Genomic DNA, 22573 nt, shown 5'->3' with positions numbered 1-22573 from the left:
TTCTTATCTGGAATTTTGGGAAATGCATACAACAACCTCACAAAAGAAATACTTAGGTTGGGAATATATTCCTGAATTTATTTGGGATAAAAGTCTATTATAAATGTTTGGAAAGTGTCAGCATAAACAACAGACAATTTTAATGCTTTTTTTTTTTCTTTTTTTTTTTTTTCTGACATTAAAAACCAGTTTGAATTTTCCAGCTAAGGAAAAATACAATTTTTGGCAAATTTTGTGCTTGAGCATTTCAACATCTACTCTCTTCCTTCTTATTCTTAGTTTGTTGTTGGGTAAGAGGAAGAATCTAAGGATCGTTCCATGTCAGCCCAATCTACCGCTTAGTAACATATTCTGAAATGGGCTCTGACTCCTTATTTGATGCTCTCACACTCTCCCACCTAGTTCCTCAGGGTAAGTACAAAGCTATATATCCAAATATACCACATAAATGTATCCAAGAAGGAGACTTTGCCTTTAAAACAATTGCTGAACTTGTTTGCTGATGAATCTTTACGCACTTCCTGAGATGTGTCTTCTGCATTAACCAATACTTATGGCTTTTTGCTATCTGGCCCTTACTTTGCTTGGCTTCTCTTTGTCCGAGCTGCAAATACCGGTACCTGGAAACACCTCAGTGCTGTTTTATGTAAGAAAGCAAAGCTGTGATATGTTTCTTTTGTTTTGACTTAATGTATATTTTTCTTATCTAACACAAACCCTCACAAACAGATCAGGCGAAGGTGCTATTTTTGAGCAGCTGAGTATTAGAACATAACAGAGGGCCATAGGCAGTTCTGGACCATCTTCGCCTGCCATGTGCTTTCCAAACCAAGATGTCCTGCTAAAGACTCCACTCTCAGACATTGTTTCCACCCTGCAAGGGCTGGCAGAGGTGTCAGCCTGAAGAGCTTTCCTGAGCATGACTTGAGGCAGGCCCTGAACACTGCTGCCATACGAAGGCAACGAGGCTGGCATGCCCCACCCCAGCACTGACAGGCTTGGAATCAAGGCAACTGGAAGGAAAACGTGGATCCAGTCACTATACTGGGTACTTCTGAGGTCAATGCGGGGTATGTGCAGGCTGCCTGTGGCCTGAAGACCATCTTTACCGGGCATGAGGCAAGCAGCACGTCTTCTGGACTGCGACGTGTCAAAGACGACAACCTTTAACACTTGGTGCAGAGTGGCAAGCTGGGGAGGACAGAGACAGAAACTGCAGGGTGATTCCAGTTGCATATTGTCCTTAAGCAGTATCCACGTTGTAATATGTTTGAAGTGCAACCCTCCAGCTCAAGAATCAAAAAGGCTAAAGATTCCACGTTAATCAGTAATCTCTGGAGTCATACAGATCTGTAATAACTACCTACAGATCAAAGGCATTTCATGGTTAGCATATTTTAATATCAAGATAGACTTAGGATCGTAATTTCTGTAATTAAAGTCTTGAAATTAGTATTTGGAAGAAGCCAGTCTATTCTTATATTTATCTGATTGAATACAGCCAATTTTTGAATGATGTTTCACATCCAGGTGTACAATAAAGGTTTTGGTACCAGCTAGCCAGGATACAAAAGTTCCTGTAGGATTTTGTAGGTCACTGTAGGATTATCCCAGATGGATGAATGGGACGCTGTGTACGTTTCTACCCATGGTCATTCCTTTGTATAGGTGCTGAAGAAAACGCTGTAGAAAGAAGAAAACTACAAATGTTGGAATACCAACCTTATCTTCAGTCATTGCTGGCATCGTTTCTTGTTGTTAAGTAAGTTACTATTTTGATTGTGCTAGAATCTTATCTAGAGAAGTAAAAATAGTGAAAATATTCCTTAAAATGTTTCCATTTGCAAGTCTCAGTCCTCAGTAACCACATAGTTGAAGATCTCTTTGTCCTTGATTTCTTTTCTGAAGCTTCCAACCTTCCCTTGAAACTGTAAGTTGGGAATGTTAAAAGTAAAGTCATTTGAATTTATCTACTTACATCACATTTATATCCATTGATATTACAACAACCAAGGCAAATTCTTCAGAATTTAGGCTTGATAATAGAGACACAGTTGTAACAATGATTTATTATACTGCTCCCAGTTACCTCTCCCACATACTACTTTCAGGGTTTACAACGGCCAGGCTGTGTGCTTCTCTCTCAGAAAGTGCAAAGCTTGTTTTCCTGCTTCCTGTTTCTATTATCAGACTTTGAACACTGGGCAGAGGCCATTACAAAAAACAGTAGGGTGGCTAAAGCAGTTTATGCTATCAGTGATTTGGAAAAAAAAAAAAAAAGTCTTGATTAACCTCGAAATGCTTTATTTGTTACAATGGTAGTTAAGTGTTACGATGCCGAGATATGGTTTAAACAGAGCCAGGCATTATACGCAGCATTGTGCCAATTCTTCCTCTGCCACAGTTGTTTTGAATAATGGTTTTAATGTAAACCAGACCCAAGATATTTCTGGCTAGGTTTCCTTGCATCTCTCTTTTATCTTTGTCTAGCATCTCCAATTGCATCAACAATCTTCCCTCAGGTTGTTGCTACTGGTGTCCTTTGTAAATTTCCAATTTTCATTACATGTGCTGCCTGTAACCACGCTTAACTGTATAATAATCCTTTGGATTATAACAGGCAGCGTTCTACATTAGTTCTCAGAGATGAGTTAACTCTCCTCTCTCTTCCTTCTTCTGTGGTTTGCAGTATTGGTACAGTAAATACAGGCATCTGTGAATTTAAGTTGGTACTATCCTGCTGCTACATAGAGAGATCAAAAATGTGGACATGTAGCCCAGAACAAAGAAATGTGATCGGGGAGTTGTGTTACTGTTTTTCTGAAAGACCAGCCCCTGGAGTGCCTTGAACACAGTGTGTACCCACCTGCCTTCAGCCTTTGCAATGGCCTGTGCGGGGGAGTACTCAGGCTGTTGCACAGCAAAGAGTTTAGTTTTAAAACCAGGCTCAGGGATGCCCTCCTCTGCGGTTATCATAGACCCACAGCTCTGGTCCGCTGTGGCAGTCAGTTTCTGTGTCCTCCCTAAATCTTCAGAAAATACTACAGGCAGATGTTCTGGCTTCGTGAATGGAGTTGGTGGGATAGCATTTTACCCACAAACTCCAAGCAGCAAGGTGTTGTAGGGCACTGCACTGGTCTTAATCCCAGATGAAAGGTGAAATTACCCAAACACGTAATCTGGTGAGGGCTGAAGAGTCCCAATATCAAAAAGAGAATCTCATGGGAAAAAAGAAAAAAAGGAATGCTCTATCAGATTTCACACCATGCAGCACAAGGGCTGCTTGCAACTGCTATGCTTTAGATGGGGAAAAAAAATGCATTCTCCAGCTTTGACTGTTGTAACCCCCCCCGATTGCTGCTTCCATTTTGTCCCTTGGGAGATGAGTGAGGGAGAGCTCACTCTGTGTCTTCAGTTCACTCGTGATACTGTACATGAGGGAAGGCCCTAGGTTCCATACACTACTCTCCCTTCCTTCCTGTCCTCTTCCACCACCCCAAATACCCTCTTAAACCACTATTTTTTTTGTTCAAACAACAAGGCTAAACGGGTGAAATTTTAAATAATGATTGAGGATTTTTTTTATTCATTTAAGTTTCAATATCATTACAGAAAATGTTATGGTACAGAGTTGTTTAACATTAGTTTTATTTCTTTGCTCATTTAATTTCCACACGAATGCTGGTAACACTAATATCTGTACAAGATCAGTCTTTGATTTTTTTTAGTTTTTAGTTCTGTACATTTTTAAATGTATTGGTTAAAAAGGCTGTCAGCACTTAAGGAAGCAATTTTCTTGTTTGTGAAATAAAAGGTATCCAGTTACTGCCCAAGAGTACTCAGCTGGGTGGCTGCCGGGACAAGAGAGATCCCTGAATGCGCAGCGAGGTGAGAAAACCTCGGGGCTTCATTGGGTTCCCAGTGCAGCCACTCTGCTTTTGGCACTGTGCACATCAACACGAGATACAAGATAAAGAACAAGCAGAAGCTCTCTGTGAAGCGTTTATGAAGCACACTAATAAGGGAAATCCAAGTGTTGTCTACGCTAGTATAAATAAGCAGACAGCCTTGTTTTAAGAGCATAAGTAGTTGTATCTTAAAGATGAGAAAAAACACAAGTTCTGCAGGCACCTACTGCTGTCTACTAAAAGCTACCGCTATTAGAACTAGCATTGAACACACAAAGCAATTGCAAGGAAAGGAAAAAGTTGCTTTGATATAATCAGAATAAATTTCTTTGTTAAGATTTGTTTTAAAGGTTTTTTTTAAAAGGTATTTATTTAAATTCCATTTGAAATATAATTCAAGATGTTGACTATACTGATCAACTTTTATCCAAATCAGAAAAACTAGCTGTGCCGTTGCATATTACAGGATACAGTCAATGATATGTGGACATGCATCAAAGCTTTGCTCTTGCTGGTGACATCATAGCCTTCCAATGACCATGACATCCACCACCTCCCCCTTGTGAAGCTCCACATACTGCTCTGTCTTTGGAGGTAGCATCAACAGTCCATTGGCACTGCGCATACTCATCAGACGACTGCTCATCTGATTCCCTACAGGAAAGTGAGAGAAAAATTCCAGTTAAGTTTTCAGTTAGTTTCAAATGCTGCACCACACCACGCAGGAAACAAGAGCTGTTCTTACAAAGCTGTTCGTGTTGCTAACTCACTCACAGAGCTGGGATCTCACTGTTCTGAGGTGGATGGAAACCGAGAATTCTGTAGAGAATTAGTCAGCCTCTCGTTGCTCTGGCTCTCAAAACTCCTATTCCTTTTGCTGACTGCTTTCCTGTCCAGCCTTCCACACTACCTGTACCTCATATCTGATCATAGCGAGTTGCTTTTCTGTTGGAATTTCTAATCCTATCAAAATGACTTGATTTTTCAATTTGTGTACCTAATTCTGATTGTACAAAGACTAAACCCAGCACAGTCTAGAATGTTTTTAAATACAGTGTTAGAGAATAAGCTTGGTTACCTGTATTCTGCTCTTTGAATAGTCTTGTTTAGCTTTAGTAGCTTAGCACCAGTAGCTGAAGTAGTTGAAGCCTTAGGCTGCAAGAACTGCTGGAGAGTAAACTTAAACTTTTTGAATAAAACTAATGCTGATAACACAGAACTAGCTGAATCTGGCAGATGTGAGCAGAATGAAGAAGATAAGGGCCAAGGAAACAATTCCAAGAGAATGAGGCAACTTAAGAAGGCGGCCAGCCCAGTGGCAAAGAAAACCAGTAAGAAATCAAGAGACCACTGACCAGAATTAGGCTTTTGGATTTGGGGATCGGGTGCTGGCTGGTACAGCTATAATTGAGGGGTGTGATGTGGGGTAGGGGTCTCTCTCCACAGGCACCCAGCTTGAGCTGTAACCTGAGAACTAATAAAAGAGGATTTGGAAACCTTCACTCGGACTTTACATCTTTCAGCGGGATCCTAGGGTTGGACCCTGTTATGGTGGCTGGCTGTGTAAATCCATAACACATGCCACCTCAAAAGAAGGGGTTTGTTTGGGACACCGAGCTTCACAACATGTCCTGAAGATAAACAATATCGTATTGGTAGTACTGACAAAAAAATGAAAATGCTGTAAGAAACCATGCCCTTTAGTTTCTTGGTTTTCATACTTCCAGATTGACGGAAGAATCATTCCAGACAGTCTGCTTCCGTAAGGACAGAAGTGGTGCAGAACAAAACAGACTTAAACCAAATACAGCATTATAGATGTAAATAATACCTTGAGTTATACCTGGAAACGTGTCAGAGGCTGTGTGATCTTGGGAGTCAATGGTAAGAAGTTTTTCTGAGTAAACAGTAAGACGCGCTTGAGCTAATGTTTGACCTGTGGACTTGTATATAGCGCTTTGTATTGAACGATTTGGATGTAGCAAGAAGACAATTAGTTGTTTAAGGACCTGAATCTCTTGAGAAACTGGCACAGCATAGAGCTAAAAAAAAAATATTCAAATACAGTATTTACCTCAACTGCAGCTGAGTATCCACAAGTATCCCTAGGTGGCAAACATGACTAATAAAAGTCTTAGTCTGCTTTAAGAGAACACATACAGCCCCTGCTATCTCTTCTACTTTTCTAGTTCAGCTAGACTCACACTTCTTTTATTTGCATTGTTCCCACCTACACCCCAACTTGTGTTTGTTTAGCACATGCACAAGAGCAAAAGTAAGCAAATGTGCCTGTGAGTGCAAGTAAGCATGGGTGGATGTTTCTAACAAGGAACGTGTGCACGTACGCAAGCATACAGATGTATTTTCTCTGTGTGTATGCATAAAGGCAGGTTATTCAGACAAAGGAAGTTTTGATGGTGAAGCTGGTAAGATGACATGACTGAACTTTGTACTAATGTATGCATGCGCACAAGTATGTCAGCACATCAGTCTGCACAAGGAAGGTTATATGAAAAAACACCTGCACACGCTTGGTTGTTTTCAGACATCTATGGAGAAAGGCAAAGACCTGTGTGAGTGCGTCTGTCAGTCTGTGTGACTGGGCACTAACCTGTACTCTGTGCCCAAGGTAGTGGTTCTTGGTGATGCCAAGTCAGTATGCACCGATGATATTCTGGGCGGGGGTCCAATTTTACATCACATGATAACTGTAGAAGAAGCAAAGAAAGGATGAAAATTTCATGCATTCAGGTTGCACTAAGATAATGGAATCATCTGCTCAATTGTTTTCAACAGACTTTTTAAAAACTTGCATTTTGAGGTCAGATGGTGCCCAGTGCAAGATCAAAAGCCACAGAAGGTAGAGACTGCAGTATTTAAGGGAAATACAACTGTGATATTATAATATCAAAGTGTAAGACAGAGTCTACATGCATTAAGTGGAATATTCCAAAGCTATTCCTTTACTGGGAGATTAAAGACAGTATTTCTCTGGAAAAAAAGCTTTATAGTTTCTGGTCTCTGGCTTAAACTGCATAAAGATAAAAGTTTTATTTGCATTCAAAATCCTGCTAGCTCTGCCAAAAAGGGAAATGGCCAATCTTTGAAATAAAAAGTCATACAGGGGATGGCTCACAACCAAATTTAATGGATCACATTGGAAAATTCATGCAAAAGGGTCACTACAAATTGCTCTCCGTTTGAGAATATTTTAGCTGTGAGATAAAGAAATATCTGGATGCCTGAGGAAGGGCAAAAGAGAGACACAGGATAAGTGGTAAGAGAAAAGTGCATAGCCAAGAACACTAGGAAAACTATAAAAGGTAATGTGTTCCTTGGTACTTTATTTGAATCAAAAATAGAAGAATAATACATCATAATAACAAGCCTGGAATCTTTATTAAACAGAGTTACAATATCCATGATTTCTTGTAAGAGTGAAATGAATAGTTTAAGGGATTTATATTGCTTAGAGTGGTCATGTGGGTTACTTATATAAATAACTCAAGAACAGAAAGGCTTTAAAGTTCATATTTTCCATTGCTAATACAGAACTATTCAACTCTTTAGGGATTCCCATATTGCTCTGCATTTTTTACCACAGCTTAAAACAATTTTTTTTTTTTTTTTAAAAAGATGAAAGCGTCCTTCCTGCCTGATTGGCAAATGGCTGCCTCTGCATCTGTATATCTTGCTCCATTAGATGGGCCATTTAACTCTTAGAAATTATGGGACTGAATATTACCATTAACAGAGATTGAGAATATATCTCTATTTTGTGTGAACTTCCTTCAACTTGCCAGAATCAGTCTAGGGCTCAGACTCCCCAGACAAGACAGCCTTTCAGAGCCCAAAGAACTGTGCTTCAACATCTTGAGATAATTTTTAAAGAGAGGACAAGCTTCTTACCCTGGCTTTGATGATGGTGGGCCGAGGATCGAGGATACCCTGCATTTTCCTCAGTGCGGGAACAACAAAGAGATTGCAGGTGACAACAGCTGACACAGGGTTGCCTGTAGGACAAAGGACAGTTGGTGGTGACTCCCTCTTGACCTACTCTGTGAAATACTGGAAGTGATCTCACGTTTGTACAGCAATTGCACTCTAAAGAGCCTTTCATGCTATGTACGGTAAACATTTCATTGAAGACTGGAGCGGCACGTGGCAAGTACTGCTGTTGAAAGCTACACTCTCTGGCTGATGGTGTGCTGAAATCCTGCTCTGACAGAACTGTCCCATGTTCCTCAGGCCCCACCACATGCCTCTGCTCATCTGTTGCCTTTTGTCTTATGCCCAGATCTGTCTGGGGCTTGGGCAGGGTTTATTGTGCCCAGCTACATGTCCTAGCTCATAGGGCTTTTGATTCACAGTTAACATTTCCAAGACCTGTGGAAAAATAACTTTCAATTCCCTAACAGAGTGGCAAAATTTAGTAAAATTCTGAGGAGAATTCTACTGATTTATAAGTTTTCTGTTGACTCACAGAAGAGAGGTGTACAACCAACATCTGTCAGACCCACTTACACAACTGGACTTCCCTAGATGACAGTTCTAAAATAAATACTATGATCAGACAGATCTCCATCCATCTCTCTCCTGGAAAAAAAAATGTACTGCAGCAACTAAAACAAGAGAGAGAAAAAGCACCAGAGATACATCTGAAAACCAACAGCTTATCCAGAACAGGACTCCTTGTGTAGTCAGAAATCCATGCGAAGCCAGAGCAGTAAGAATAAAATAAATTCCTCCTGATTTAGGAGGGTAGAGATTTGTAGCCAGGTCCCTAAGGGGTCGTTCATTCCAAACACGGTGATTTCCCAAGGCGAGGCAGCACGCAGGAGGTGAAGCGATGCTGCCCTCGTTTGGTTCCACTGCATGATCATGAGAAAAAAGAATATTCTGTGACACGTTCCTTGGCGCTCCTTCATTTCTGTCTCCATTTTCCACACTTCAGAGTGGATGCACTGACTTATATCCACAGAACATTTACTGTGAAGGTGGAGGGAGCTGTAGGAAAAAAAACACCCCTGCACAGTACCACTTACAGAACCCAAGGAAACTGTTGGATGGTGCTTATACACCAGCAAATTCTGCGGACAGAAACAAGAAGGAACTCCTTAGTATATCCCTGTAAGTCTGTCTCTTCTGGAAATTTCTGGGAAAACCTTAGAGGTACCTTCCTTAGGGGTGCCAGCACCAGACACAGGTGCTGTGAAATATCACTGTTCTGTTTCCTGTCTGTCATCTATACACAGCAACAAAAGTAATCCCCAAAACATCTTACCTGGGAGCGCAAAGATTATTTTTCTTACGCCATCAATATCCAGAGTTGCAAAAGTTGTTGGCAGGCTACAGAAAAGGAAAGCTATTTAATATCTGCACTAGACTTTGACTGAACATTATTACGTTATTATTTAAAACGTTTGGAAAAGAAAACAAAACAGAATCTCTCTCTCTCTCAGCAGTTCACTAGCACCTGCTGCCTATTCCATACTGAGGGTATAATCCTCTCTTTGTGATGAAGAACAATTAGTTTTTTCTTTGTATTCAGCTATGAAGTTTTAAGTGGACGATTTTGCTTCTTGTGAGGAAACATCTAAGAGCAGATCAACTAGTAATCAAAAATCTAAATCCAGTCTTCAATGCTAGAAGTCAATGAACAAAGAAGTAATACTGACATTACGCAGTTACAGGGCTGTATCTGTTTTTCATATAAGGGTCTCCAAATTTTTTGTAACATTATTGTCTCTAATCTCCCTTACTCCAGTGTCTACAGCAGTAATGACAATGGAGCAGTATTTCAGAGCAGCAGATGCTAGCTAGTCTGCAGATGAACAAATTCAGACACACAGGCAGAGCTGCAGGTAAGACGTAATTCTATCAGGAAAGAGCTCGCTCTGCCTTTCAGAGCTGCTCCTGAGTGATCTTTAGTGATTTGTTATCAGGGCTATTACAGTTAAACAAAGAGGACAGTAATGTGATGGCTCAAGAATGTGGCTGGCTAAGAAAAGGGACTTATTAAAAAAAGTTTTCTTTATGCCTATGTTAACATCATCCTTTTCAACATCAGAAATGATACTTTATAGGATCAGTCATTAGGCTGAGTTCCTTGGCTTCATCTTGAGCTAATGACTATCACCTGGTCAAGAGACGACAGTTGCTGACCAGCAGCAACTTGGGAGATTGCTACACTTAGGTGATTACTACCTAGTTTTGTGTATCTGCTAAGAGTAATCAATATCCTATTTGACCAGGGGAAGTTGAAGTTTGGAGGGTTTTTTTACCAGTTTGAAGTTTCTGTTTTAAAATGTCTCTAACATAATGAGAACTATGTGTCAGACCTCCAAATCTTATAACCAGTGCCCAAACTGAGGTACAAAAAAATCTAATTGCTAATTCATATTTACTAGAGACTCTCAATTCTCATATGAGATTTCAACACCACGACCGGTAAAGTCTTCCAGTACCTTCTTCTGGCAGTGCTGCTAGACAAGATACAACCTTACATTAGCTCAGCAGCTTTCAGATCAAGTAGGGGAATGGTAAATCCCAGGCATCACTCTGCAGTCATGTAGCACATCAAAATACAGGCATACGAAGTAAATTCTGACTTCGCTCTTGGATTTACTCAAGGGAATTTTTCTCAATATAGTAATCGCAATTCCTACCTAAGGCCTTTTAAGACAGAATTAATAAAAACTAAGACACGGTATTTGCTATTGCACTACAGCCAATGAAACGGAAAGTGCTTACATTCTCAGTAAGATTAGATGACCAAATGTTTTGGTATCATTAGGAAATACCTTTCTTATGGCATAAAATGAAAATGGATGCTTGGGGAAAATAAGATTTCTTAAAGCTTTCCTGGCTAGTTATTAAAAGTTTATTGCTACAAGTCTACAGAGGGATTACCAGAGGACAGAATTACCTTCGCTTTCAGATTAGCCATAACCAGAATTTAATATTCTGAATTCTCTAAATCAGGTAATCCATTCTTGTTAGCAGCAGAGGCTGGAGTGCAGATCCCGCTGCTGGGACTTCCCCACATTGGTTGTAGCAGTATGACAGCAGCAGTGAGCAGTTTCCATACGCCTGGGCTACATCCAGCAGGGGCAGAAACATTCTTTCAGCTCACTTGTTCCTTTTATGGAAGGGAGGTGCTGGTAGTAGCAGCACAAGCACCAAATCCACATGCAGTCCTTCACTGGATTGTATGCAGAGCCAGTGAACGTATTTGTCTGTTTTCACAGCAAACACTCACTTTCTGTTCTGCTCCCTGGCAACAGTCATGGGCTAGAAGGAATCATTCCCCAAAACTGCACTTGGCCTTGTGTTACTGGACCGTGCCAACCTAGCTCGCAAACAAACTGCACTCCCTGGTTATCGAGGCTGAGCTGCAGACATCTTTCCACTACTGTACTGTGAAAGGGAACTCTCTATTTTTAATACATGTAGCTCTCGTTTTCTCTATAAAGCACACTTCCAGACTGATTAATTAGCAGTGCTACAGCAAAGGAAAGCAACAGTGAAACAGTTTTCTGAGGCAAACTAAACACATAAAGGATTGTGTTTAACTTAAAATTACTATGCTTAATATGCCAATCAGATAAAAAGTTGTACATTAGCCGTAAATCCACCTCTCCTAAGAAATTGCTTTGTAGGAATATGACTTACCCAAATTCTGAAGTGAAACGAGATCCTCCTTAAGCAAAGGAGTTAGGAGCAGTTAAATGTTCTTGTATTTCCTGGTTATTTCATAACAATATCAATAGCTGAGCTCTGTGACCACAGTGAAGACTGTGGCCATGTTTATACCAAGCTGCTTTCCCCCCAGTCCCTAAACTTGATTTGCAACAGTTATCAGAGAAATAACTCTTGCTCATAAAAAGTAATCTCTCTTTTCCAATTCATTTCACCCATAAAGATGATGACTGAATAAGAAATCTGAATAAGATTTGATTTTGCTTCTTTTCCCATATATAGCTACCATGTGGTTTATAGTGTATTTGGAAGACTGAAATCTAATGAAGCACTTGTATAGGATATTTGGCCCAATATAGCCTCCATCTATGCTGCCTAAGTAGAAAGATTTCTTACCCTGGTTTCATAAAAACTCTGCCAAAGTGAATCTGTGCATGAAGATCAATATCCAGCACCTGTTTAAGATAGTCCTGTTTAAATTAAAAAAAGAAAATCGATTAAGTAACATCAAAGTGGCTTACATCATCTAAGCATTCAAAGCAATTAATTAATATCAAGTGAAGATGAAAAACTTTTCATCTCCCGAAAGTGCTACAGTCCAGTGGGGAACTTCCAGTATTTGAAAGAAAGTATTTTCAAAAAGAAGAGGCGAAGATCAGACTCATTTTAGGCGCCAAACTTGACTCCACGAGGACATCATAATAAATTTACTTAAAAGTCAGCTGCAGCATCAGAATCTTAGAGGACCCCACAAACACCTACTACTAAAACATTATGTCCAAAATGGAAAAAAGCCTTTATGGTTCAAAGTTAAGACTTAAAATCATCAAGTTATCTAAATTTTGCCATGGAAGCTATCTAGCAGTAGAGTTAGAGATCTCCTAGTACTTTTGAAATCAACACTGTACTGTAGAAATCATAGTTTTCCAGGATACTGTAATTATTGTAATTTCTTGGGGACATGGTCTAATTCACAGCGGTTGGGTTTAACAGTCCTTAGAAAGGAAAAACTGTGGGTGGCTTGTACATTAGTTCAAGCTAAATGATTTTGCATAAACACAATCGATCCAATTATTAAAACAAACTGAATTACTGATTTAGTCTTTATTGAAAATTGTTGTGCTCAAAGATGCAGCATCCTGTCTGTTGTGTTTAGTGTGATTAAAGACACAGGACCTAACAGTCATCTGTGAACAGAGACTTTGGAAGCATTAAATCTGAGTTCCCCTGCAGTTTTGCCATCTTTCTTTCTCTCTCTCTCTCTCTCTCTCTTTCTCTCTCTCTCTTTTTTTTTCTTTTCCTTCTGTGTGTGTGTGTTCATACTGGGAAAGCAGCAACTTTTTTCAGCCAGGCATGAATTATCAATTATTGATTGCATTAACCCCGTTTTTACTTTCTATTTACGTTTTGGATGTTCGCAGTTATTTCATTAAAAGTGTTGAAAGCGCAGAATCAGAGGGCTAACCATCAGTGGAATATGGAGCCTACTGACTTCATGCTGTTGCCTCAGATTCAGACTGGGGAGAAATTAGCCAGACCCTTGAGCAGTCCAGTCACTTCCTAGTGTTCCTGTGTCTGCACTATGTTGCCACGTTCCCAATTTAAAGACCAGCACTTATCCTTGATTATTTTTCCAGGAATACTGAGAACAATAATGGGATCACAAGTACTTGGCACTGGTTTAACCAGTTATCCATTTTCATGATGTATCCAACAATATGATTTCTACTCAGAAAAGTGACAAAAACAGCACTCATGTTTGCCATCTCCTAATGACTGTCTTTAGTATCTCTTAGTTATAAAAGGAGAGATGTTTCTTTTACCTGCCAAACTCACAGATTCAGCCTGGGATCAAAAAGTAATCTGAGTTTTCCTTCGCATAAGTCATGATTAATAAATGTCCTGCAGGTTCATCTACGCCCCACCAGCATCTGTGTATCCCTATTTTCTTTGATGGTTTTGGCACAGGGATTACCAACAGGAACTCAATCAACAATTCTGTTAATGATTCAAAAGGCAAATATATCAGCTCACTGTGTCTTGTATGTATTGCCTTCGTAGGATTATCAGGCGCAAAATGTGATAAAACTATTTTTGTAACAGATATAGCTTTGGCATATTCAGGAAACATCTGCTGAGTAAGAAAGAGCTACTTATATACTCAGGTGGCTTTTCGAAGTACTTTCAAAGTAGCTTTATTCTATCTACATTTTACCTGCTCTAACAATAAAAAGAAGTCTGTTGCCTTCATGTGCTATTAAGCAAGCACCTTCCTCATCACAGCTACAAAAATCATTCCTTAAATAAAAACACATTTGCAGATCACTCACATCAAGAATTAAAATGTTCCCTGTTGTACTATGCCTACTATAGCACAGTAATAAGAAAAGAGGGAATAAGCATTGAAGGATATTTTCTTAATTAATTCACGTTTAAGTGTTCCCAAAACCAGTAAGATCCCTTTTTAATAAACATTAATACAAAGGCAGAAGCTCTGACGACAGACTCTGGCTTGAAATTCTTATATATATATTGTAGCAAGTCATACTTAAATTTAGCATACCTTTTCCCCCATAGATACACCTCCTGATGTAATGATCACATCAGCACGGCTGATACCCTCATTCAGTGCATTCAGTAAATCATCTGGGCTACAGAAAAGAACAGGCAAGCAGATTAATGGCATGGAACTATTTCAGTGTAAGTAAGTGTCTGTGTGCACACATACAGATGTACACACACACACGCACGTATTTTAAGAAGTAGACTCAACTCTAGGATACTAGAAGATCTTTTCCTTCTTAAGATTCCACACTGCTCTATTCAAGAACTGCAGTTTCAGTAAGTGAACACCACACTGTTTAGCACCTTTCTTTCTAAGAGCTTTGCAACAGGAACAGTGGGATACTTTAGGTTGGGACTGAAGAACACTAATACAAGTATCTAAAAGCGTGTAATTTGCACAGTAGGTGGCAATCCAAATTATGACTTAGATGAACTGACAGGGCTACATAAAGGGACCTGACACATGAAAATTACTGGCCACCAAGCAGGCTGCAGAACTACCTGTTTAGCTTATTTGATGTGTGCAAAAATGGGGGTAAGGCTCCATTTCAAGCTTCCATCAGTGAAAAGTGGGAGTAAATCCTTCATTTATGTCCTCCATTAGAGGGCTCTGCAGCAAAGCCAGATGTACATCTGCTTCGTCTTGAAAAAGCACAATCTATCTTGTTCAAGTGTCTATTTACCTTCATGAGAAACAGTATAAGGGGAGCTGTGATGTTTCTCCATACAAAGAGTACAACTGTGAAGCTGAAGGATAGAAGCTGAGTGTATTTCACTTTTGGTATCTTTACTCTCTTTTTTGTTTTAGATCTAAAGTGGAAACTTTGAAGTAGCCATTATCTGTATAACAGCAGTACTGATACTAATTCAGAGCTTCAGGGCATGCCGCGGAGAAACTTGGTAATATAACCTACACAAGACCAAAGGAATCCAAAAGAATTTCCAATATATTAAATGCATACTTTGCATTTAACATTTGTGAACTGACTGATTGCTATGACTGTATGAAATGTTCCTTCAACAGTATGTTTTTACTTCAATGATCCCGAAACTTTTTCATGGGAGGCTGTTCCTTCTTAGAATGCTATTGAACAAATGGGCAATAACGCTAGGGACTGTATAAAGGACTTAACCTGGAATACAGCACTTCAGTTAAATGCCATGCTACAATTACAAAGTGCCGTTACGGGTTATCAAGGCTTTGCAGGCTGCAAATGGCATGTAGGCTGTCCTTCAGGAGCTTTGGCTACATTTCACTAAAAGGTAGAAGCACTGCAGTTAGTTTGGGGTTCGAAATGGAAACAGGAAAATTAGAAAGACTATGAAAGTTCTGGTTCACCTTTCAGAGACTAGCAGAAGTTTCAAAAGGTCTCAGAAAGAAAAATCCTTTCCTCTGACCATCCAGTCTTTGCCCACGGTTTAGTGAAATCTAAGCAGCAGTGAGCATTACGTGGTGCTGTCTGCACTACAATTTATGGGATGCAGAAAGACTGCGCTCCCTCACTGAGTAGGTATCTCAAGCGCATGCAACCCTGCACACGCCTCATCTCCTCACCAGAGTGCCCTCAAGCGTCCTCTACTCTGGTTATACCTCACAGGCAGAAAGACTCCAGACCCTTTCTCCACCATGTCCAATGAATGATGCGGCATCTTCTTTGGCACTGAAGTGTGGTTATCCAGGAAAATTTTCCTATTTGTGTTCAGTTCCAACCACTCTTTAGGGCCATAGTGCTTTGTAAGAGGTAGGCAACAAACTACATCAGAAAGAAGGGCAGATTGCTGGTGCCACATTGTAGGTTGTAATCAATCAGATTTAATTACGCACTGCCATTTTTTTAAAGTAAGCAGTGGCTGCAGATACTGTGGCATGCCTCCAGGACTTTTGTTTAGGGCACTGGGTATCTTGGATAATCTAAATGGCCTGTAATGAATGGGTGAACTCTGTTTTCTTTGGGAGAAAATATAAAACATATGCACTCAAGCAAAACCATCTCCTTCTTTGTTCTTTACAAACCAGAGACATTTTCTCAGCTGAAATCTCATGATCATTTTATGCAAAAACCAGCACAAGTCTTCACTAGTTGTTGAAGGCAAGAGGAAAGAAGCAAATTCGTTGTTGGCTGCTGTCAGTGTCTTCTTCAGAACCAATTGTTCCATATTGATTACCTAAGCAGTCATCTGTGTGTAATAAGACATTCCTTAAGATTATTATAGAGTTTGTAATAGGAAAAGTCTCACAAGTTCTAAGTATTCCTTAATCCTTGCCAATGAGGGTGCAGGCTGGAATGCAGCAAGGAATATATATTTGTTACGCAGGTCAATATAGGCCTTCCTGAAGCTTGATGACAGCCAGACACACAGGCCACTATTACTAGGCTACGACTGCTTTCAGTATATTTTTCTCAGGTTCTGATGAAGCTGAGGACCTTATCTGGAGCTTGCTCCAAGCTGTTTCATTTTATCTTGCTTAATTATTTAAAAGTTATTCATAGGTAGCAAGACCACCTGTCTGGGGACATCCTAATTTTGGACTAAGAAGTGTGCTTGCTTTTAGTTGTGGTTTGAGAATAATGGAAGGAACAGTAAAAAGCAAATGAGTCTACATTTAGTAGTTGTTAAAGTTAAATAGAATGGAAGTGCTCCTACTTACACACTGAATATATATATATGTGTGTGTGTATATAAAACTGCTTAACAAAGGAAAAAAAAAAACCACAAACCCAAAATAAGCCTAACTCTAACCAGGTAAGGACTCAATTCACACCTGTGTTTATGAGAGCAGCATACTCCTGGCGTAGTTAATCATACAGTTTTTTATTACATGTCATGCAAAAAGTTGAAGATTACTGGACTTGGTGCATTTTTTTAGCATTTCCAGCAGAACGACCTGTGCGATATATCCCTTTCTTTACCATCTGTATAATGCAAGACATCTAAAAATTCTACCGGTAAAACTTTTATCCAACCAATAGCACCGTATATAATCTTTAGATAGTTGCAAAATGCATTCATTTCTTCCAAAATGAAAGATGTGATAGACAATTTATTGTAATACACTGAATGATTACGCTAGCTTGGATTTTATTCTAAAGAAAGGAGACATTTATAGACTTCCCTTTAAGGGCGGTTGGAAAAAGTTGATCTTTAAGGTTCCTTCCAACCCAAACCATTCTGTGATTCTACGGTTCTATATTTGGGACATTTCTATTTGTCACTCAGGTCCGTCTAACTTTCTGTCCTCCTTGAGGCTGGCAGTTCCACGACTCTGCAATTAACACAAAACACTCCTTACAGGAGTCACCCACTGTAATCTTCAATCAACATGGAAGCAAACATTTTCCTTGCCTTTAGTGGATTTAATTCAGAGTTATCATTCAAATTGCATATTAACACATATTTAATATAATCAGATAACAAGATACTACTTCTTGTTTCATATATTGTATAACAATGACCCATTGCTCCTTTAGATTGACATGGAAAGGGAATAAATAATTGAAGACTATTGAATCCTGAAAGATAGACAAAGTAACTTTGGCATCTGAGCATAACAGGACATGATCACTCTAAAAGGCCTGCGACAAATCACCATGAAGCTGAGAAGTAACACTCACTGTCTGAGCAGGGACAAATCAGAAGCTATATTCTGAAGCCCTGGCCATTGCTAGGGGCAGGACACTGGATTAGTTAGACTAATGGTCTAATTTACTATGATAAATCCTTTAAAATGTCTTGTGAAAGTGTTATTCTTGTTTTTTTTTTTCCTTCACGGACAGAACTGTAACAGGTGCTCAAATACAATGGTGAACACCTTAATCAATGTAAAATAGATTTTGATGGGAACTCTCATTTCCAGATGGCAAAATTATTCTGTTTCATTTGGTGATTTTCAAAGTCAAAGTGACATTGTGCACAAGAAGAGAGTGTGCTTTTCTAACATGCTGCAATTGATTAAAAAAATTATACTCTCTGCATTGGTTCAGATCACATCCCAGCATCTTCTGTAAATACAACTAAAAAAATTTGTTCTATAAGGATTACAGACAGTTTACGAAACTATTCATATAGGTAAGTAAGCACAAATACAAACTTTCTCTCAACAATATAAATTCCCATCTACAGCAGATTGTGTCTGCACAAATATTATGTGTATTGCACGCGCACTTTTGAAGCTGCAGACATAATGCTTTGCATAAAGAGTCCATGTACTTTCAAATGTATCTTTATATTCTCTGCTAATTTTGCCAGTCTGATAAACAGAGTATCTACTTTACTACCTCAATTTCCTGACCCTCTCTGTTTATTTTTATGGAACAGAATGAGCCATACAATCTGGAAATTAGTTGGAGGATATCTGTTGTATAGTGGCAGTGGCATGAGTAGAACCCAGTAGGCAGATGCATGACATTGCAGCTGATGTGCCACTTGATTTCACTAATTTGAAGAGAGGGCTTGCAGGATGGCAGTATACCAGAACAGGAACACCTTCTGGATTCATGAAAAATTCTGATTATCAAAGCTAGTTTGTGCAAAACTGTTATGCAGCACTTGATTACTGAGCTGTCTTTGAACTGAAAAGATACACAGGAGCGTAAGAGCTCAAACAAGAAAATGATGCAAGCCTCATTAAAATATCAGCCATGTAGAAGATTTTTTTCTCTTATCTCTCTCAAAAGAAATAGCTACAGTACAGTCAAGATCAAAGAATCCTCTATGTTTTAAGTGCCATTTTGAAGTACCCTAAATTACAGTGTAATTTTCTCTTTCAAACAGAAATCAACTTTTGTTAATTCCCTTCTACTGATCCTATTGTTGTGTTTCACTGTCATTAATTACAAATCTGTGAGCCTTTCCTGTGACATAACCCTGAACACCAGCAGTTTGATACATGCAATTAAACTGCTCGGTTTTATAATTTAATTTAGAAAATGAGTGACAACAAATGGTGACCTGCATCACCTGCTGCTCTGCAGTACAATGAGTGATCCCTGTAAAATCGAGCTGGAACATTTAGTTAGGACTGACTTATCAAGTCATTGTCACAGTACAAAATCCGTAGTTCATCACTAATTTTCAGGACCATTTCCACCAAGTTCTTTACCACAGTAGTCTCACTCATTCAGATTAACCTCGTTACCTGACAGTCTTTTCCAGTCCAATTGTTGTCCATTGCCATATACAGCTCTTACTGTTGGGTGACTAATAAACAGTTGTGACTGTACTGTTCTATGCACCAGCCCAGGCTTTTATAAACCCAGGTCTTCTGGAAACCTGTACTTGCAAAATTTGTGCATGCAAACCATCATGGTTAGCACCTTAAACCTGTGTGCTTTACAGATAGATTGGACACAGACACAGAAGGATATGCATGCACCACAATGCACCAGATACATGCAGAGGTGTCTATCGTGAGTACAAAAGCAGAGCTGGGTAACCTTTCTTGCCTACCATTTTTCTTTATTTCAAAGCATCTCAAGTATTTCAGTTATATGATGAAATAATTACCCTTCAGACATGATTCCTCATAGATTCAGAGGAGCTACAGATTCCTGGACACATGGTGAAAAATGAAGTGCTAGCAGTGATTCTACACCAGTCACACTAAAGACCAAAGTAGACCAGCTCCTCTAAACTGCAACAGCTGACTGTAAACTTCAAAAGGCTATGTGTTGTCTGTAGGTACCCTGAGTTTAGCACATTCTGGCCATGCCCACACAAACTGGGAGCAGTGGTTTGTGCTAGTTTTGCATCTTATGAGGTCTCTTTTCTGCTAAACAGATCTCCCAGAAGAAGAAAAAACTTAACTAAGGTACGAGGACCTGCTAGAAATTCCCCTTGCATGCAAAGTTCCCAATGAAGCTTCTAGTTCTTCTAGAAGAAACACCTCCAAAACAACAAAGAATCTACTGAAGTAAAACTTTCATCAAAAAAACAAGAGACTGTACTTATTGTACTGAGACAGAGCTCTCATCAAGCTCAACGACATTTCTGTTTGAGGAAAGATGGGATATGGATTTGATCCTTTATGATTAACTCATTTTTCTTCTTGGGCTCATTCAGTTGAGGTGGCAGATTTCAAAATGAATAGATGAATGCAGCTAGGCATAAAGACAAAGTCTGTCACCCACTTCTCACCTCATGGCCAAGAGGAATATTTTGCATATCAGTAATTTACAGGATGCAGAATAGTGAACAGATGCCATATTAGGTTTAGCCAACTAAAACACAACTTCTGTAGAATATAATATTGAATGTAATTCGATGAATGTTTTTCAATGTATTTCAATTAATGTAATTCAATGAATGAATATTTGAATGTAACAGGAATTCTGTGTTTTGACTAGTATGGTTTTGTAAAGCAGAAGATCTGATTTTGATGATGTGTGTAGGAACATATGGGCACTCTTCTGAAACTGTATTTGTTTCAAAATTCTCCAGTGTATTTCATCATGTTCTCATAATGTTTTTTCCTTCTACCTTGTGGTATTTCCCTGGTTTACTTTGAACAGATGCAGTATGTTTTCCATAAGGATACAGGCCAGCTTGTGAGGAAATCTGGAATAATTACAGTAGCTTTTGGCTTGTTCAATGTGACCACGTATGTTTTGTCATCTGATAGCAACATGAAAGAATCTGTCTTTGTTACTTTTTGCCGCTCCTTTAATTGATGCTGCTGCAAATAACAATGCTATTTTGCAGAGTGTTCTTTTTATGCTACATTTATGAACTGAAAAAGACTTTGCTTAGAGGTCTTCAACTCTTTTGCTGAAGTTATTATGAGATTTGTTTTTCCAGTATGCAAAGCCAATGTTAAGCTGTAGCTTAATCCTCCAACCTTTTGTTACGAAAATAGGCCCGTTAACCTCAGAGAGGATCCTCACATGACTGAAGCTTTCAGGTACTAGCCTTCGATAGGTTTTTTGTTACTTTTCTGCCCACTTTTAATTCCTACAAGAATCAAGGTATAGAAACTAATTTTCCTGTTTGTCAATGGAGAAAATGACAGGTGGTTTATGTTATCACTCCTGCCCCTTTGGCCTGTCTGTGACAGGAGGTTAGTTCTGTAAATTAATCTATATTACTAAGCCATCTCTCTAAATAAGACCTAGTACATAATTGTACAGGTATTTTGGACAAAAAGCATAGTGGATAGTTTAGAGATTTCATGAACATTCCAGTTAGGCTCCTTTAGTGATGATCAGCACGGTAATGGAAAAACAAGTATGCAGGTATGACTGAATAGTTTAACAGTGACTTTCCTAGAGTTGTACTCTGCTACTACCTTCCAGCAGGTTTCTTCCTAATTTGCTCTATTTTCAAAAGGGAAAGGCTTTGATGGATAAAGATATTTGCTGCTACTGATGAGTAATGTAAACATTCTTGGTATTAACAGAACTTTAATTTTCTTGGCGTTGTGTGGCCACATATGTCTACAGTGCACTGGTGCATAAGAACTTAACTGACAGGGTAGTGTTATTTAATGGACAGAATAAAACACCATTTGCTTCTGTATGGCAACCATTGGTAGAATCCGTGCTCCAAGCTCTGCACTGACGGATACCTAGTTGAGCTTGCCTGTGAGCATGCATGTGCCTCAACGTCCCAAGTGTTTTAAAAACGGTGCTCACCAATCTGGTAGGCCTGTCTCCGCAGTGTTCTGGAAGCTCTGTGTCCCTTCTTCTTTAAAAACATCTGGCTTCCTGAGGGTAAAGGAAGCAGAAGGGGTATAATAAAGAGCCAGGGAAGGAGAGAGGCTCCTGGGGTGAAAGGGATGTTCTGTGCCCAGCTGTGTCCCCCTTGGTGGCTCTGAATATTCAAAATCATCATGGGAAATGCTTCCTCTCTGCAAGGCCAGCCAACGGGAGAGAAAGGGAGTGCATGGGAACACCTTTCTGGTATAGTTTGGACAGGCTTCTCACAAAGATAAGCTGAATGTATGTTTTTGTACTCTTAAATGTAGGACAATTAAATGTAAAATGTAAAAAAATCTTCATGTAGCATGAAGATTTATAAATGTCTCTCTTAAAAAAAATGAAAATAAGATGTTAAAGATCGAAATGGACCAGGTCATGAATCGTCATTGTGCAACTCTTGAGCCCTTTCTTCTTTTCAGCTGGCTGGACTGTAAAGAATAACAAAATCAAACTCCCTCCCCAGTCCCCAGCCCAGGCTCAGTTGATCCTGCACATAGCAGCTGCAGTCTGTCATTTCAAAGATTACTTCTGCGCACAAACAGATCCTATCTGACTGAGGAACGTGATGAGAAGACTGGGCCACTATGCCTGCACTATTATACTGTTATGCATGCATATGGACACAACTAAAATTAAATCTAAAATCCTCTTTATCACCTTGTAAATCCACGTCTGGGTTCTCCTCGTAGGTCATCACAGAAAGCG

General features: G+C 39.3%; 1 protein-coding gene across 11 annotated transcripts in view; it reads right to left on the bottom strand.

The window, feature by feature from the left end:
- Positions 1-4409: 4409 nt before the first annotated feature.
- GPHN (gephyrin) overlaps positions 4410-22573 on the bottom strand; it is a 299653-nt gene continuing 281489 nt past the window's right edge. For 8 of the 11 annotated variants that reach the window (XM_086463534.1, XM_086463541.1, XM_086463537.1 and 5 more), the window contains 6 exons: positions 14173-14260; positions 12006-12079; positions 9193-9257; positions 7818-7921; positions 6520-6616; positions 4410-4562 (listed from right to left, as the gene is read on the bottom strand). In XM_086463534.1, the coding sequence (XP_086319660.1) occupies positions 4429-4562; positions 6520-6616; positions 7818-7921; positions 9193-9257; positions 12006-12079; positions 14173-14260 (562 nt within the window). In that variant the 3' untranslated portion in view covers positions 4410-4428. Of the gene's footprint in view, positions 4563-6519; positions 6617-7817; positions 7922-9192; positions 9258-12005; positions 12080-14172; positions 14261-21802; positions 21875-22573 lie in introns of all 11 variants that reach the window. The other 3 variants (XM_086463531.1, XM_086463532.1, XM_086463533.1) reach the window with 1 other exon arrangement.

This window comes from Leptosomus discolor, chromosome 3, assembly GCF_034619465.1.
Source record: "Leptosomus discolor isolate bLepDis1 chromosome 3, bLepDis1.hap2, whole genome shotgun sequence".
In the NCBI taxonomy this organism is placed as follows: Eukaryota; Metazoa; Chordata; class Aves; order Leptosomiformes; family Leptosomidae; genus Leptosomus; species Leptosomus discolor.
The sequence above is the reverse complement of the archived record's forward strand: the minus strand, read 5'-3'. Positions and strand labels throughout refer to the sequence as shown.